The 17,336-nt window shown below is 44.4% G+C and overlaps 1 protein-coding gene across 2 annotated transcripts in view; it reads left to right on the forward strand.

Annotated features, from left to right (window-relative positions):
- GRIN2B (glutamate ionotropic receptor NMDA type subunit 2B) overlaps positions 1–17,336 on the forward strand; it is a 572,709-nt gene that overhangs the window by 531,166 nt on the left and 24,207 nt on the right. For both annotated transcript variants that reach the window (XM_085601197.1, XM_085601196.1), the window contains 5 exons: positions 3,639–3,847; positions 4,899–5,070; positions 5,457–5,610; positions 6,408–6,533; positions 12,495–12,724. In XM_085601197.1, the coding sequence (XP_085457323.1) occupies positions 3,639–3,847; positions 4,899–5,070; positions 5,457–5,610; positions 6,408–6,533; positions 12,495–12,724 (891 nt within the window). The remainder of the gene's footprint in view (positions 1–3,638; positions 3,848–4,898; positions 5,071–5,456; positions 5,611–6,407; positions 6,534–12,494; positions 12,725–17,336) is intronic.

Raw genomic sequence — 17,336 nt, forward strand, 5'->3', positions numbered from 1 at the left:
GTGTACAGAACTGGGATTGACATCAACTAATCCCCTGTGAGATCTATTGTTGATGACTATTTACAGGCTGAATTTGAAATTTAAAGTCAACCCCAGGACAACAGGGAAAGCCCACACATTTTGGCACTAGTGAGTCATGTGTAAGCTATTTTGTAACACTTCAAGCAGCTGGACTAACAGATTAGCTAAAGAGGAAATTTTACAGTCATCTTGAATGAAAGCGTGGAAGAGAAAGACGTGGCCGCCAGTTACGGGTTGTGTGGGGCAGAATTCAATGTATTAAACCCCCCAGAATCTGGAATAACATGAAGAATACTGACTGGAAAAACCAGTTACAAGGTTATCCTCCATATCATGGGGTTTAACTCTTAAAGGAAGGAATTTGTCGAGACATCTGAATTCCATGAGAAGATTCAACTTAGTATCAGTTATTCTGGCTGCATGGAATCTCTGCATGGAATTCCGCATTAGTCGTAAATGATGCCGGACTGGCGTAAGATGGCTCCAGAGGTTCTAGCAGCCAAGTAAAGGTATGTTCTCTATTGTGCTAGCACATAGCCACAATATTGATGGTGTTGAGTTGTAGGATGCAGGGTGCTGAAAGGGGTACAGCTATGGGCTCACACTTGGGTACCTTAACTGATGTATAGGACGTACAGAGGTTTAGGAATGACATCCTCCCATGTGTCGTGTGACACAGGAGGTATCTCATTTTTTTACTAAATGGGGTCTGTGGGAATACTCGTCTTCATTAGAAGCTAAGAAAACAGGTATCTTTGTTGGACCCCGCAGCCAGCCGTGTAACGATTGACAAGAGGAACGACATGGAATGCCTATACTTTACAAAAGTAAATACTTTTACACAGATCTGATGGCACCAGGGCAGGCACAATGAAGAATGAGCAGTGTTTTAAATGAGCCAGTTCTCACAGGTACTGAGTACCCGTACTTCTTTAATTTAAAAGTACAGTGCTTATAATGGGAGAGTATCAGCACTTCCGAGTAGCACCTAGGTACTATAGGACAGTAAGTACCCGCACTACTTTTTTTACTATTTAAAGCACAGGGCACGAGACATTAAGACCTACACAAGACAATATGAGAGACTGAAGAAAGTATACAGGAAGATGAACTTGAAAGTGAATGGGAAAACACACGAGGAACGATATGAATGCTAATTATATACAACAGGGTCCCATAAGGCAGCTACTAAAAAAGTAAGCAAATGTAAAATTGGAATGTCATTGTTTGTTTGGTATTTATTTGTTTATTTATTAGACTTTTGTACCACCAACATGTCACCCCATGGACACTCCGCTGAATTTGAACTGCATTCAATGTGGAGCTTACTGAATATCCTCCAGTGCGAGGAGGTGAAAATGCAGTGTGTCACATGGGGTCTGTCTTGTGGGTTCTTCAAACATGTATAATGTAGGGTCCGGTGACTGGTTGTTTGAAAGTCCAACCGTTTTTAAAGACAGAAGGGCGCCCTCTTAAGCTTGGTGCATATTAACCCCCCTCCCGCCACATGCAAAAAAGTTGTCGCCGTGGCTCTATTGAACACAACAGGCTTGGTTTGCCTCTTAGCTTTCGGCTGATTGTGTTTGAGTGATAGGATCAGCACTATTTTGGTTTTACACCACAGATATTCTGTGCAGTGTCAGTTTTGCATTGCCTGACTTTAGGTTGTTCTTGGTGTATAGCAGAAAACAGTTTTCTTTAGATATTCCCGGCTTTTTTCTAAAGCACTTTGTGGGTGGTGCATAGCATTGTGGATTCAACTCTTTGCTCTGTTGGGAGTAGGGTTGACAACTCGGCCAGTTTGTACCAGCCTGGCCAATGTTTTTCTATGGAAGCCTAAAAGTGAAAGAAGATTTTGAAGCGTTTTGAAGATCATAGCAAGGTCAAGGTGATACTTGATCTGTCAGAGAGGTAGGCGGAGATCCAAGCTAAGATAGTCCCTTCAATGCTGAGATCTTCTAGCCTCAGTAGTTTGGTGTTGCTATGGATTGCCATGAAGGCGAAAGAGGGAATGGAGTTAGGGGCATTGCGTTACTAGGCAGTGTAGAGGTTAGGGGTATTGTGGTCATAGGGAGTGAAAAACTGCTTAAAATGTGTTCTGTTTGAAAGTATTTAAGAAGATTGCAGCCATCAGAGCTTCCAAAAAAGTAAACTTGGTTTGGAAAAGTCTTACAAATGTATTAGTCTGGTGCAAGGGAGAAGTAACGGGTAGTTTTAGGTTAACACTGTGGATAGGATGAGCTGAGGTAGCCATCTTAGATACTGAGTGGGTGTTGGGAGAGAGAGAGGCAGCGAGGTATGCAAACTTCGTGGAGTTGGGAAGTAAATCAGAAGTTTGCTAGGATGTGTATATGCCTGGCTGAGGTGCCCCGAGAGCCAAGGAGTTCCGAGAAAGAGTCCAAGAATGCTCCGTGAGGGCTGGGAGCGCAGTAAGAGAGAAGAAAGAGTATTAAGGCATGAGGGTCAGATTAGACATGGTTGACGGTGAGTCATTCCGAGTCAGCAATCGTGGGGTCAGAGGAACAGAGTGGTTTAAGAAATTATGGCTGAACCACAGATTGTTGAGTTTGAATCCCAATATAGTGACTGAAGACACATCAATCGGAGCCTTATTTGCACACTAGAGACACAACAGGATTATCTCTGTCATGACGTTGTGTATTGAAAGACGATAGAGGATGGCGGATCGAAAATTCAATAGAGTGAATCGATCTCTAGGAAAATAATTTAGATGTTGATTTAGGACAGGATTATCATGCTCAAAAAATGTTTGTTGAGGTATATTTATTTTGGCAAATGGGATTTTAAGAACAAAGCAAACAAAAAAGGAATGCAAAATGATTTCTGCTTTGTGATGCATGTAACAGGGAATGTGGCCCCGCTTTTGACCCTATTGTTCCACTCTCCTCATGTAAGACACCGCATTTCCTCAGGGTCTGTATGTCTTCCATAAAACAGAGGTGTTGGCATGAAGAGGTCTTTATTGGTGGGCAACAACTTCCCATTGTTGACCTTTGAGTGTTGTTTCACTGAAGTACCCAAAAAATAACCCCCCCCCCCGATTTTGTTTACTTTTTTAAGCTATAAAAGGATACTATCATATTATATTCTCTGCATGGAAGTGATTGTTGTTTACTATCTCAGTTTTTATTTGGCACTCTTCAATATATCTCTATTTAATGTTTTAGTCTATCATGACTAAATGACTGATTGCAAGCAGATCTTTATTTTAAAAATGGGTGCAGTTGTTAGGGACGTCGAAGTTATAGGGTACAGGGGGCTTGAATATGAATGAAGGTAGATCTTGTGTCATAGTTCAGTGAAGGGTGGAAGACAATTTAATGTTGCTAATGTCTGCTCTTTTGACTGGTTACAAAATTAATTCATACATTTATGTATTGATGGGCAGCACATGCTGTGTTTAAAATAAGGTTGTGTCAACGGAAGAGCCCATACTGCTTCGTTCAGAGCAGTGGGTGGGACAATGAAATTCAGTAGTTCGTTTTTAGTTATTCAGAGCACCTCATTTTTCCGGCATTGTGATGTAATGTTCAGTCTTTTAGATCTTTAGTGGTTTTCATTCACAACAATTTCAATGTTTTGCCCCTTCTGTCCAGGTGGGAAAGTACAAGGACCGGGGCCTGCAGATGAAGTACTATGTCTGGCCCCGCTTTGACCTGTACCCTGACTCGGAAGAGCGTGAGGACGACCACCTGAGTATTGTCACACTGGAGGAGGCACCTTTCGTCATCGTGGAGGACGTGGACCCTCTAAGTGGCACCTGCATGCGTAACACCGTGCCGTGCCGCAAGCAGATACGTCTCGAGTACGTGTGGGATTGGGGCCTCTTTTCATTTAATCTTTTTTTTACAAATGTTTACAAGCAGTAGTCATTCATGTCCAAATCAAGATATAATTCCATAAATAACCTAATTTGGGCAGGTGCTTATCTGAGGAATGGAATTTCCTCCCACTGTCTGTCAGAGCCATGGGAAAACCGCTATGGCAGATGTGGTCGATTCTAATGGGCAGTTATTCTTTATGAACACTATAAAGCAAAAGCCCTGATTTCTGAAAGGAGCAAAGAGGATATTGGGATATAAACAACGTCATTTAGGGACTGATGGCCCCCGGGGAAAAGCACATTGAAGACTAGTCTTTCCCCAGGGGTATTCGTTTCCCAAACAGGACATGTGTGGGGATTGGTAGTTAGGGGGGAATGGTCGGGTCAGTGAATTAGGATATAAGGGTCCAGAGAGGCGTGATCTGCCTCTTCCTGACCAGTGCATCATCGGGGAGGGTTTCTTGGTTTTTAAAAAGTTTGTCCGCCAACCCATCCTATGTGTTGAAGTGGTCAGGGAATGGAGGACTTGTCTTGTTACAGCGTTGTTTTGCCAAAGTTAGGACAGGTTGCAGGGGTGGTAAGTGGAAGTTTTGGGGGGTGGAGAGTCACATGCGGGCTCTTCCACACCCTCGGGGGGCAGAAGGGCGGAGCACAGGAGAAAAAGCTGCGGGCGGTACCTTGTCGGGTGACAGGTGAGTTCAGGGGAGGGTGTTTGGGAGATAAAGAAAGAGAGCCTGGGGAGACGGCAAGAATGTAAGGATCGGAGCGGGGAAGGATGGAACTAGGTATGACGTTTGGGGAATGGAAGTTGTTGTGAGAGGTGACTGGCTGTGTGATGTGCGGGGGACTGGGTTGTGCCATAGTTCACAAAGCTAATGTTATTGTTTAATAAAAGTTAAAGATATGCAACCATGTCCTAATAAAATTGGCCTTTTATGCTATTTGTGGGTCATGTGTGTGTGTTGCAGCACAAAGCTGTAGACTCACGTCAGAAGAAAGCTGTGTCCTAACTGAACCCATTTTGTCTTTACAGGAACCGGACAGAAGAAGGTGGTAATTACATAAAACGCTGCTGTAAGGGCTTTTGCATTGACATACTGAAGAAGATCGCCAAAAACGTCAAGTTCACCTATGACCTCTACTTGGTGACCAATGGCAAGCATGGAAAGAAGATCAATGGCACCTGGAATGGCCTGGTCGGCGAGGTAAGTATCTGCTTCCTTTAGGCAGAGAGGGTATGTCCGTTGCACTCTGGAGGACTGTATGTGTTTGCCATGCCTCCCAGTGCTGTTTCCTCATACAGCACTAAGGACCCTTTCTCCCTCAGTGCTGACCCTTCTTACAAGGTTAATGACCTTAGCTGAGTGTTCCCCTTGCTCCTCCCTTGGTTGACCTCACTCTCTCTGGTTGGCTCTGTGTTTGTGTCTCCCTTAGTAGCCCCCCACATCACCTTCTTTGATTTGTTCTTTGCACCTTCCTTGGGTGACAGCACATCTCTCTCTCTCTGGTTGGCTCTGTGCTTGCTCCACCCTCGGTTGACCCCAGACTTCTATCTCTGATTGGCCCCGTGTTTGCCTCTCTCTTCCTCCAGGTGGTCACCAAGCGGGCCTACATGGCAGTGGGATCTCTGACCATCAACGAGGAGCGGTCGGAAGTCGTTGATTTCTCTGTCCCCTTCATCGAAACGGGTATCAGCGTCATGGTCTCGCGCAGCAATGGAACTGTCTCTCCTTCCGCCTTCCTAGGTAACGACCAGGAACATTGGCCATTGGACATGGCCGTTTGGGTTTTACAGGAGTGCATGAGTAAAGTAGTGAGGAAAAGAGACTTTGCCCGGGGTAGTCCACGTGCACGTATCTGAGCCCTTTTCACATCTGTGCATTGCTGTTTTACTCACCAGCAATAGAGGGGAACGATCATCACTGGTAGGAAACATTGTATACGTGCATTTTCTCAAAGGCAACTGAGTGTAGGTGCCAGCTCCCATTGGTCGTCAGCAATGGAGGGCACGTGTCCACTTCCGGGTAATAGGCCATCACTCAAAGGCAGTGATGAGGAAGTGCCATCATTGAAGGGGAACACAGTGGACTTGGCATCATTCACAGGAGGTGGGCGGAAAGCGACAGCGGGAAAGTTGCATAACTCATAGAAAATGGAGGCAAAATCAATAGGTAATAGAGGAAGTGTGGCTAGGTACCTGCCAGTGACAGCGGGTCCCAAAACCCACGACCGATGGCTGTCACAGAGCCCATCAGTATTAGAGCAGGTGGGCTCAGGCACCCACCAATGACGGGGGGGGGGGGGGGTGTAATCTGTGATGGATAGGGAGACCCAGGCCCAGCAGTGAGTACCAAAGCTGTGAGTGGCGGAGAGGCGGATGCTGTTTCCAGAATCTGAGACTGGTGTAGCCTCAGTTCTGTGGACAGCAGCGCGTGGGGGCAGGGGAAGATTCATCTCCTTTCAGTTTCTGAGGTAATCCCTCCTGCGGATGTCTCTTCTTTGAAAACGTCCTAACCTCGCCTTCTTTCTCGCTTCCTCCCAGAACCCTTCAGTGCAGATGTCTGGGTGATGATGTTCGTCATGCTTCTGATTGTATCGGCTGTCGCTGTATTTGTCTTCGAGTACTTCAGCCCTGTGGGGTACAACCGGTGCCTTGCCGACGGCAGAGGTAAGATTCTCCTTCCACAAAAAACGCATTTTCGAGTCTGTGTCAAAATGCAGCCAGGCTTTCTGTGTACGTGTGTTGCAGTGATTCCTTTACTTTCCTCCCTCCGGGCCAGTTCTGCTTTCATTCGTACCGAATGCTGCCATCTAGCGGCCATTCGGGTGTTTATTATAATTTTTAAGTGAAATCTAAAGATCTGGCATTTCGTACATTTTCAGGAGTTTTAAACGTTTTACCAATGTGTACAAGGCGGGTCAAGTCCTCCATTACTCACTGACACTCTGTTTATTCCGTTTCCATCTTCCTCGACCCAGTCTTTACAAAATGACTTGCATTCACCTCTCAGACAGGCACCCCGTTGTCCACCTAAAATAAAACATGCAGAGGCAAAGCAAATCAGTCTGGCACTGGCCAGAATCTATGGTTTTTTATATATTTTTGGTAAATATATGTAACATGCAAAACATTGAAACATAGACGAGCGCGAACTTCCCAGGCACAGCAGATACTAAAGTGCTTTCCTTTTCAAGTGGCTGTGCAAAAGGTGTGTGTGTGTTAGAATATCGTAAGAAACAATATCTTCTGACAGAAATATTGTGTCTTAAATATCATTTACAAAAATATTGTTGGATTGGGTGTAAAATTTTGATTAGTAATTCGATGGGGCAATATTTATGGCAACAAAATTCTGTCAGATGTATTTTGCTTACTATGCTCCGGCACTTAGGGTGTGCACACGTGATCAGCAAAATGCCATGGCTCACAGTGCAAGACAGCCAATGGCGGAAGAGCACTGACCCATTGCTACCTTATGCTGTGGTGGGCAGAAGCAAAACACGAAGGGCACTTGAACAGACCAACGGATGAAGAGGGCTGACAGAAAGCCCTTTTATGTATCTATGCACTTTATTTACGATTTTTGGAAAACACGAGGCTGGTGAGACAGCTAAAGTGGTCTCATGGCCAGACCAGCATGCACACCAACTTTAATCAACAGAAAGAATGTAATTAATGAGCCCTATCCAGCAGAATGGAAGACAGCACAAGTGAACCAAAGATCCCTTCCCATACGAAACCACTTCTAGCTGGTAGTGTGAAACAAACGTGGAAAGACAAGACTAAGTAGCAGCACAACATTTGGCCTTCAAGGTTGTACTCATGGACTCTGCCCAGGAGTTGCGCGTCCCTCAGGTGGAACGACCAACCACCTCAACTTAACAGGAGAGACGGGAGAGGTCTCAGCCCATGAAAATGACAGCTCTCAACCAGCAATTGCGTGTGGGCACAGACTGGGCCATCTAACAGTAGTATAGGCCCCCGAGCAAAGCAGTGCGCTGGGCCCTGCCTACACAACCACTCACAGGAATAGAAATGTTTAATAACAAATTAGTGTTAAATTCTAGTCTGCATGGGGCCCCTAAGCTTGCGGGGCCCCCAGGCAACTACCCAGCATGCCCATGCATTAAGACACACTGGGTACAGAAGGATTGGCGCTTTGACAAGCATGCCCAAAGTTAACAGGGAATCACACAGATGAAGGGCAGTGATGAAAGCCAAGTAGATGGCTCCCCATGACGAACAATATGAAGAATGTAGCCAGACATCAGCCGGTGTCAATGGATCAGGAAAGAAAGCAGGGTGTACAGTCGCCTGTGAGCAGTGAAAGGGGGAGTGGACAGTGGAGACAAACCTTGGACTTGCCAAAGTACAAAGCAGTTCAGAGAGACCTTGCGGTGAGAGGACGCTGCTGACAAGACTACACCAGTCACCCAGTGGTTGAGATGTGATGATGGCCACCCGGAAAAGGACCTTAAACAACAACACCGGCAGAGAATAATAGTCCAATAGATTGAAAGGAAATACTTGCAAGACCCCCAACTCCAGCAAAGATAACGGATAGGAAAAGCAGCGTTCAGACAGGTACACGACCAACACAATGCCTTCAAAGGGTGGATACCTAAAAGCACAATATTCAGTGTACCACCCTAGAGGTCATGGAAAACCCAGATGGCAGCCCATTGAACACAGAAAATGGTAGCAGGAAAGCTCAAATGAAACCTCCCCTGAAGAAACTGAAGAATAAGCATAGGTCGCAGTACAAAAGATGGACCTCCCTCTATGAACACATCAGTCATTGAATGAAGACCAATGATGGTAAAAGACCTTTACGGTGACTCGAGTCCAGTAGTCCTGAACTACCACAACCATATCCAAAGTCAAACTTAATCAATTGAGCCCCAACTACCAGTCTGACAGTTGAAGTCTCCAGGAGGCCTCCATGAGGAGAAATGAAATTTGAGAGAACAAGGGAAGAGAAGAGTTAATTCCCTGGAAGTCAAGAATAACAGGAGAAACTAGCCCATCCATTTCCACAGGAGCACTAGAAGAATAACTTCTGCGTGTTACCTCCAAAGTCTGGCTAAACGCAGAGGAAGGAGAGGAAAGGGAGAAAAGGCATAGAGGAAACTGGACAGCCAGGGGCACAATACAGCATCGTGTACTCCTGCACCTGTTTCTTGAAACCGGGAACAAAAATGAGGTAACAGTCAATTTGCTCCCAAAGCAAAGAGGTCCACAAAAGGAAATCTGAAGTGCCTGCGTGAGACAGCGAAAAGTTGTTGAAATGGACAATTTCCGAGAGGAAGGAAAGACCCGAATCAGCGAATCTGCAAGCCGCTTGTCCACCTCTCAGGTATGGGCAGATTTAAACAGTGGCAAGTGAGTCCATGAGCAAATCATGACTGTCACTACTGATTAGGACTTTAAAGAGCCCACACTGACAGTTAATGTAGACTTTGGGGACTGTGTTTTTAGTCCAGACCACCACCACTGAGTGACTCTGATCCGAAAGTCAAAGGTCTTGAGAGCAAGGAGAGCTGTGATCAATTCCTTCCTGAAGACTGATGATCATCCAGAAACCTATAGTATTCATCACAACAAGGAATATTTGGGAGTAGGTAGTTGGACACTTGGTAGGAAGAGACATAACAAGATCGTCATTTCAGATAGAAGCTTCCTCAGACTGTCTTGCAATGCCACCCTCCTGGCTCTGTTCTGAGGCCAAATATTGATCTCAAATGTGGATGAGTTGTTGATATATCCTGAATCTGTGTTCCCTGCAATCAGTTTAGGGACCCGTCGATTCAATATGGAGTCTTGCCATGCTCCCTGGAATGCTTGAAAGTGACCACCCTCTACAAGCGGGACATAAGACAAGTCTGGATCACTGAAAATGACTTGGAAGATAGGCAGTATGGCACTTTCTGCCATCCTTCTGGAACAGCTGAATCTTAAACTCAACCAAGATCTGCTAGCCCAGAAACAGAAGGGTTGAAGAAGTCTCGTGCCAGTAGAAAAAATAACCTTTTGTTGAGGAGACAACCAGCAGAACTGGCTTCATCATGACCAGTTAAGAGAGTGTATATTTGGTTACCTAAAACTCATGATGTAGCATGTCATTCAGAGCTGTACAAAATCCCTTGAACACTACAAGGGGATGTTCATGATAGCAGCTTTCAGGGTCTCTTCAAGACACAGGTCCACATCTGCTGATGCACCAACATCGAAGCACCAGCAGCCAAAGCGGAGGAGAGAAGAACATCAAATGCAGTACCTAAAAAAACGAGGCTGGACCTCCATTTTATTCAAAAGTTCAAACAGTTCATGCCATTCAAAATGACTGCGGAAAGTAAACAGAAGTGTTTGAGCAATGATTGTTATGTATAAGTGGTATAGGTACCGGTTTATAGAGTGAGCCTGAGGCTAAGGTCAGATATGATGAAGTCTAGCTTTCACATGATGATGAACTTGAGCGATAGGATTAACCATCCTCTGGGTTTTCGGTGGAACAGCTCTTCAGCTTCGCAAACATGGAGTCCGCTCACAAAGCTTGTGGGAAACCAGCGTCTACTTTCAAGAGGCTAGACATTTGACATAAACTGGGTGATGGCAGCCATGTAGAGGCCACACCACCCATGATAGATCAAGTTCATGACTACCGGGATGTATGGGGTGTTTTGCAGCTAAGTCCTAATCCAATTGGCAGAACAAATCCCCACTAGTACTTGAAAAAGGTTCAGGAGTTGGAAAGCCAAGATTTTATCTGAGATAAGATAAGATAAGATGCGATCAAATAAGATAGTAGGTAGAACATATTTGCAATTAAGATCAAAATGCCTCATCCCTTTCTATGTTGCATCCCTGTAAATGGTAGCAGGAGGAAGGAAGATACAAAGAAGATGCTGAACAGCCAGAGGAGGAAGGAGGGAACACATCAAAATGCTTACTCTGTTCATCCCTTTTTCCAGAGTCCCTCTCTTCTAGACCACCTGGAGTCTTCTTCATGAGGAATTACAGGTCTACTTTTGAAAGGGAACCCCCCCCCCACACTCCCACAATCCCCCCAGAGCTCAGTCCTATGGATGCACAAGGATGAGAGAGATGGTGCTTAAATACCATCCCTGCCACCCATCACGAGCTAACACCAGCAAGATAGTGGCCTGGCTTCCACTACACTAACAGAAAACTGCCTGCTCAAATCAGCATGCAACTGCCAGCAGCACCTATCCTTCACAGCTGGGGAAAGAGTAAGAGATAAAACTGCGCTGAGTATATAAAGGTCACAGAAAGGAGGGATAAAGTTGCGAGGTGAGGGACCAAGCAATACTAAAGACACGAGTCACCTGAAGAAGCTGAATCAGGCTGGGGCTTCTTTCCCATGTAGGGTCAGAAAACCCTTATCCAGCACCTGTAGAGCTGTGCCAGCCATTATCCAGACAGAAAGGAAAATACAAAATGGTGGACCTTAAGACAGGGGTAGAGCAGGGTGTCCATTTTCAGAAAGATACAAAAACAAAAGTTTGGGTTAGTAGTGCTCTGGGCTATAGTGCTTGGAGGTGAAGGGGTTGGCTCTCAGTAAGGGCCCAGGGCATTTTTCCAGGATAGGCAGCAGGATGCCTATTTGAGTCGTGCACACACTTCATGTTTTGAGGACCTGGGTGAAGAAGTAGATGAAGAGATGATGTAAATTCATTATTTTGGAGTGGTTAGCATTGGTTCTTAAATGCCATGAAAAAACATGCAATTTGAGGCCGCAGTGGTGGAGAAATGAGTTGCTGCTTGATTGACAGAGCTATTGATTTGTGCAGGTAGTTGAAAGAAGCATGCATTTTTAGGGACCAGGACTTGATTTTCATCAATAGGCTTTGACCCAGGCCAAGCGAAAAGGGCCAGAAAAGGAGAAAGAAGGAATAAGAGGCAGTGACAAATGGAGGAAGCCTGGATGAAAAACAAACTGCAAGAGTGAGACAAAGGGACTGGAACTGTAAGGTGGTGAAAGAAAGAGGCATGAGGTGGAATCAAGACTAGTTAGATTTGATATTTGGTGCAGTCACAACATTAAGCTGTACCAGCAGTGGGTTCCTAAAAAAGAGGTTGGACCCATCCATTACTCTTTTTTTTAACACAATTAACCCCTTCCATGCGGCGCGAATTCCGCCGCGGTGCTGACCGTTTCTTGCGCGGGCGGGCTCATGACGGAACGGTTCCGTCATGAGCACAGCTCAACCGACGCTCATGACGGAACCGTTCCGTCATGAGCATGGAAGGGGTTAAGTACAGTGTTCACTGTTGTTATTATCTGGCTTCTGAGCTGGCTTTCCCCATTTCTGTTTGATGAGGACTGCATACATTGAAAGAAGAGTTTGTAAAAATGTAAAGATTTATCCAACTAAACAGCCATGTGTTTAGGTTTCAGACATGGCCCGCACTACAGACTTTGTTTCAGCCATGTGTCTGTGGACATAGGCATGGAAATGTAAAAGAGTTAATATCATATACAATTTTATGTAGGTTAAAAAATGTACATCTGCAAGATGACTAGCAGGGGGCGGTGCTGTATGTGGACATTCACGCCCACAGACATTCACGCCCACACTGCTGAATTGTCTCCTTTGTTTCCTGCAGAGCCGGGCGGTCCCTCGTTCACCATCGGCAAAGCCATCTGGTTGCTGTGGGGTCTGGTCTTCAACAACTCTGTGCCTGTGCAGAATCCAAAGGGCACCACCAGCAAGATCATGGTGTCGGTCTGGGCCTTCTTCGCTGTCATCTTCCTGGCCAGCTACACTGCCAACCTGGCAGCCTTCATGATCCAAGAGGAGTACGTGGACCAGGTGTCGGGCCTGAGCGACAAGAAGGTACAGTGTATTGACCAGCAGTGCTGACCCGGTGCAGCTCAGAACAGCAGGAGATCCTCCTAGAATCACTTAATGCTGATTAGTGGCTGCACATCAAAAATGGGCACAGTAACTACACGTGACACTATTAATCAAACAATAATTCATGGGACACGTTTTCTGGGTAAATTAAATTACTGGCAGAATAACTATCTGGAGGTGAATTACTGTTGGCAAGGGCATGGCTACAGGCACAATTACTGCTAGGTCCCTGAAGACTAATCCAGACTCCCTCTCAGTAATTTTACAAAAACTAGGGACCAAACCAGAATCCACACGAACTCCTCATCATGCCCTGTCTCACTTCCTTCATCTAACACTGCTTTCCGGTCAGTGGTCGCCTCTTCCCCTATCCAAAGAACATATCATAGTTACCTAAAATGTGAACTGCCGGAAGCTGCTTAAAGTGCATTAGTCAAACCAGTTTTCCATCCTCGTCTCTTTTATTTTGCCTAGACTTTGACTCTTGTTCTCAATCACACTCTTCCAGTCAATGTTCACAGGCTCGTGTTGCATAAATTTGATTCTTCTACGCAACATATTACTGCATTTGACATTTATTTCCATCAATGGTTTATTATCTTCTCCTTTTTGCCGAACCATAATACTATATCGATTTTTATGCTTCTCTCTTGTTGCATCGCATAAATCTAACTCTTGTATTCAAGTATGTGCCTACACTCAATGTTCATCTTCTCTATCGGCATAGATTCGACCCCTGTGGCCAACAGTAATAGTTTACCCAATTTTAATCAACTCTCCTGTTGCATAGTTGTCCCCAACTGTACTAGTCTATCAAATGTTTCTAATCTTTGTTGCATGGAGTCTGCTCTTGGGCCCGTCCTTCCATCCTTATCACTCCAGTATTAATTATCTCTCGATTCATAGATTCTACTCTTGGGCCCACCCTTCCATCCTTATTACTCCAGTGTTAATTATCTCTCAATGCATTGATTCTACTCTTAGGCCCATCCTTCCATCCTCATTACTTCAGTGTTAATGATCCCTCGATGCATAGCTTCTTCTCTTGGGCCCATCCTTCCATCCTAATTACTCCAGTATTTATCTCTTGATGCATAGATTCTACTCTTGGGCCCATCCTTCCACCTTATTACTCCGGTATTAATGATCTCTTGATGCATAGCTTCTTCTCTTGGGCCCATCTTTCCATCCTTATTACTCCGGTATTTATCTCTTGATGCATAGATTCTACTCTTGGGCCCATCCTTCCACCTTATTACTCCGGTGTTAATGATCTCTTGAGGCATAGATTCTACCCCTGTATCCGACCATACGACTTTATCAGGTCTTAACTTTCCTTTTGCACAGATCCTGTTCTCTCCCCCAACCGTACTACTGTATCCAGTGTTAACTTTCTCATGTTGCCGACATTTGATTCTTGTTTCCGACTTATGTTCATTTCTTTTGTTGCGCCGACTGTACTCTTGTATCCAAGCACACTACTATATCCACTGTTCACCTTCTCTCCAGTTGCATCCAGTCGACACTTTCATGCAACGTTTTACTGTATTCAACAATAATCTTCTATTGTTGCAAGGAAATCGGCTTCATCGTTGCATGGTTTTCACTCTTGTACTCAATGTAACATTTTATCCAATGTTGAGTGTCTATCTCTTCCATTTTATATCAAATTATTCTATTGAATTAATATTCTCTCGGTTCTTGCATTTGTTCAACGTCCACTGCCATCGTTTGAAAAAAAATCCCAGGACACTTTGCAGCACAGGGCTGCTACAGATAGAAAGTTCTTGTTTATGCACCTGTGTGTAATATAGAGGAACAATTTCTGCAACAATATTACCCGAGACAGTCTCCAATTTGCTGGGACTGTCACTGCAAAAACAGGACAGTTGGCAGCTATGCACTGTACGTGTGCCTTAATGGCTAAACCAATGCTTAATTTGAGCCAGTGGTTTCTGGTGCTCGGCACCAGCACTTAATTGTCACTACCAGCACTTGTTACAGTCTGCCACAAGGGTGCACTGTGTGGCTAATTCAGAGGTGACCACAACAACTGTTAATTATTAATTCAAAATATATACAAAATTACTTTTATCTGCCGCCCAAGCCATTCTTATAGCTTTGGGGGCCGGAAAAAGTCCAAATTGTCACACTTCTAGGAATGTGATGGTTAGTAGCTGTGTTGTTACTATCATTGGGAGCGCTGGCAGGGAAAATGTGTGTTGCAAGGTGGAGTCGCCTCCTGACAATAGCCGTGGCACTTATTGTTTTACAAATTAAGCACTGATGACTGCCTAGACATAAAGTACCCATGTAAAAATGGAAACTTGGAGAGTTGTCTAAAGCCAAATTACAAAAGCAGAGCCTTGGCTACTCCTCTGTCCTCACTCCCTAGACTGCTCAATACACACCTCGGCGTGTTGCCTTCATGCAACAAAATGCTGTACTGTAAGGAAGTATGTAACTTTTGTGGTAGTCCGATTACCTTCGCTGGTGATATCCTACCTCCCACCACCAGCGGGTTACTGCGCCCTTTCCTATATCTCTCTCCGTACTATCCTATTAGAATCATACATTTATCGCTCCCCCATGTAGTTGTTTTTTCAGAGATTACCCCAGTGCTTAATTTGAAATAAAATATGTGCCAGGGCCCTCGCCAGTAGACCACTGCAGCTTTACCACCCGTTGCCTTGTCAGCGCTGGCAGCGACAATACTTATGCAACTACCAACCATAACACTCCTATAAGTGTGATTATTCAGACTATTCCAGGCCCAAGGCTATAAGAATGGCTTGGGTGCCTGGAATTAATCGTTTTAAATATGTACTGAATAAAGAAACAGCTGTTCTGCTCACCTCTAAATTACACACACACACATCGCCACCATGTGGCAGACTATTATAGTGCCGGTGTTCAGAATTAAGTACCGGTGTTGAGCACTGGAAACCACTGGCTCAAATTAAGCACTGGATTACCCTCGTATTAGAGAAGCACAAAAGAGCAGCGTGACCACTCATATGATAGTGTTAGGTTGCTACTTATTTTTGCAACTGAAAATTGTTGTGAGGTGGCCAATAATGGCCTTGTGGGCTTGAGTCACACATAGGGAAAGAAACCTTTGATGATAGACATTGCAGCTTTCCTAAGTTTACATTAGACTGCATCTCTCCTCTTCTAAGCACTATTAGCATAAACCAATGTAAACTGAATATCTTTCTTTGGTAGCTGCTGTAACGGAGCAAAGAGTAATTTGAGCAGCAGCCATTTTGATGTGGGGCAGATTGGTAAAAGAATTTGAGGTAACTCAGCAGCCATTTTAACCGGGGTACAATAACCTCAGAATAGATTTTCCCACAAGAAAGAATGCAGCCCTTGAACTCGGGCACATCACAGCAAATCGGCCAGTCAGTCAATCCTAATTACCGCAGACGGATCCACCATTATAATCTTATTATTATGGCATTCCATCTGACATCCTCTTGTTTAAAAAAAAATTAAGATTCAATTACCATTGCCGTCTGTCATAGCTGAGCGCATGAAATATGGCACTGCATGTCTGCAGCCAGCTCCCACAATCATTTTCCAGTCCGCTCTGCCAGCATGTTCTCTTGGTGCCTTTTAGGTAAGAGGGGTTCGCAATCATGTTTCCTCTCAAGGGCAGGCCAAACCTCATGAATATTTAATTATGCCATTTCCCTATTTAGTCTAAGCTACATTACTACTAGTTCCACACGTTATGAAGCAGATACATATTTGACTGGTAGCGCTGCACTGTGGGAGAGTGCTTGGCGAAATGCAGGTTTTATTTGCGATGAGGTCTATATGTAAGACACATTTTGGTGTTGCATGTGAGATCAGAGTGTTGTTCTTTTTGTGTCTTGGATTGGAGTTCTTAATAATGCAGTGGATGAAAGAAGATCAAAGAAAATTGTTTAAAACAAGCATAGGCAAAGTCATTGCGTCTGTCTGGCTTGCATTATAAAGGCTAACTTTTACAAAAATAACATAATCAATTTTTCTGAAAGGAGCGTCGATATTTGTACTGTTGTAGGCAATCGCTTATTGAATTCCTTAAGAACCAAGTCCATAGGCAAGTTTACTTTATAGAAATGTTCTGTTTTTATTCCATAAACAAATCTTTTCAAGGCAATCCAATCCAAAAACTCATATCATACAAGTACATCAGCCTATGCGTTTCGTCCACCATTGGAAGTCATCAGGGCTCAAAATTCACTGTCTTTCGGATATCTCCTATAAGTCCTTCTAAAATTCGTCACTTTCTTCCGTTAATGGGAAAAATTCTCATCTGATTAGCGGAGCGTTTCAAACTCCTACGTGATTGCCCCAGCTGGCCCGATAATTCCCACAGTGAAAAAAAAAACCATCGATTGCTTTCTGTATACAATCCATCTATGAGACAACAAATTTAATGTCTGATGATTTAGTGTTCTTGTGAGATGTAAAATAGTTCTGCGTACATTGCAATGGAACTCCCCATCGTAGGCAGAAAGATACACCAAACAGCCAATAGCATGATGTGAGATATTCCTGTGGGGCACAGCAAAAGGCCACTTTATTTACATGTAAAAGA

This window comes from Triturus cristatus, chromosome 4_2, assembly GCF_964204655.1.
Source record: "Triturus cristatus chromosome 4_2, aTriCri1.1, whole genome shotgun sequence".
Classification (NCBI taxonomy): domain Eukaryota; kingdom Metazoa; phylum Chordata; class Amphibia; order Caudata; family Salamandridae; genus Triturus; species Triturus cristatus.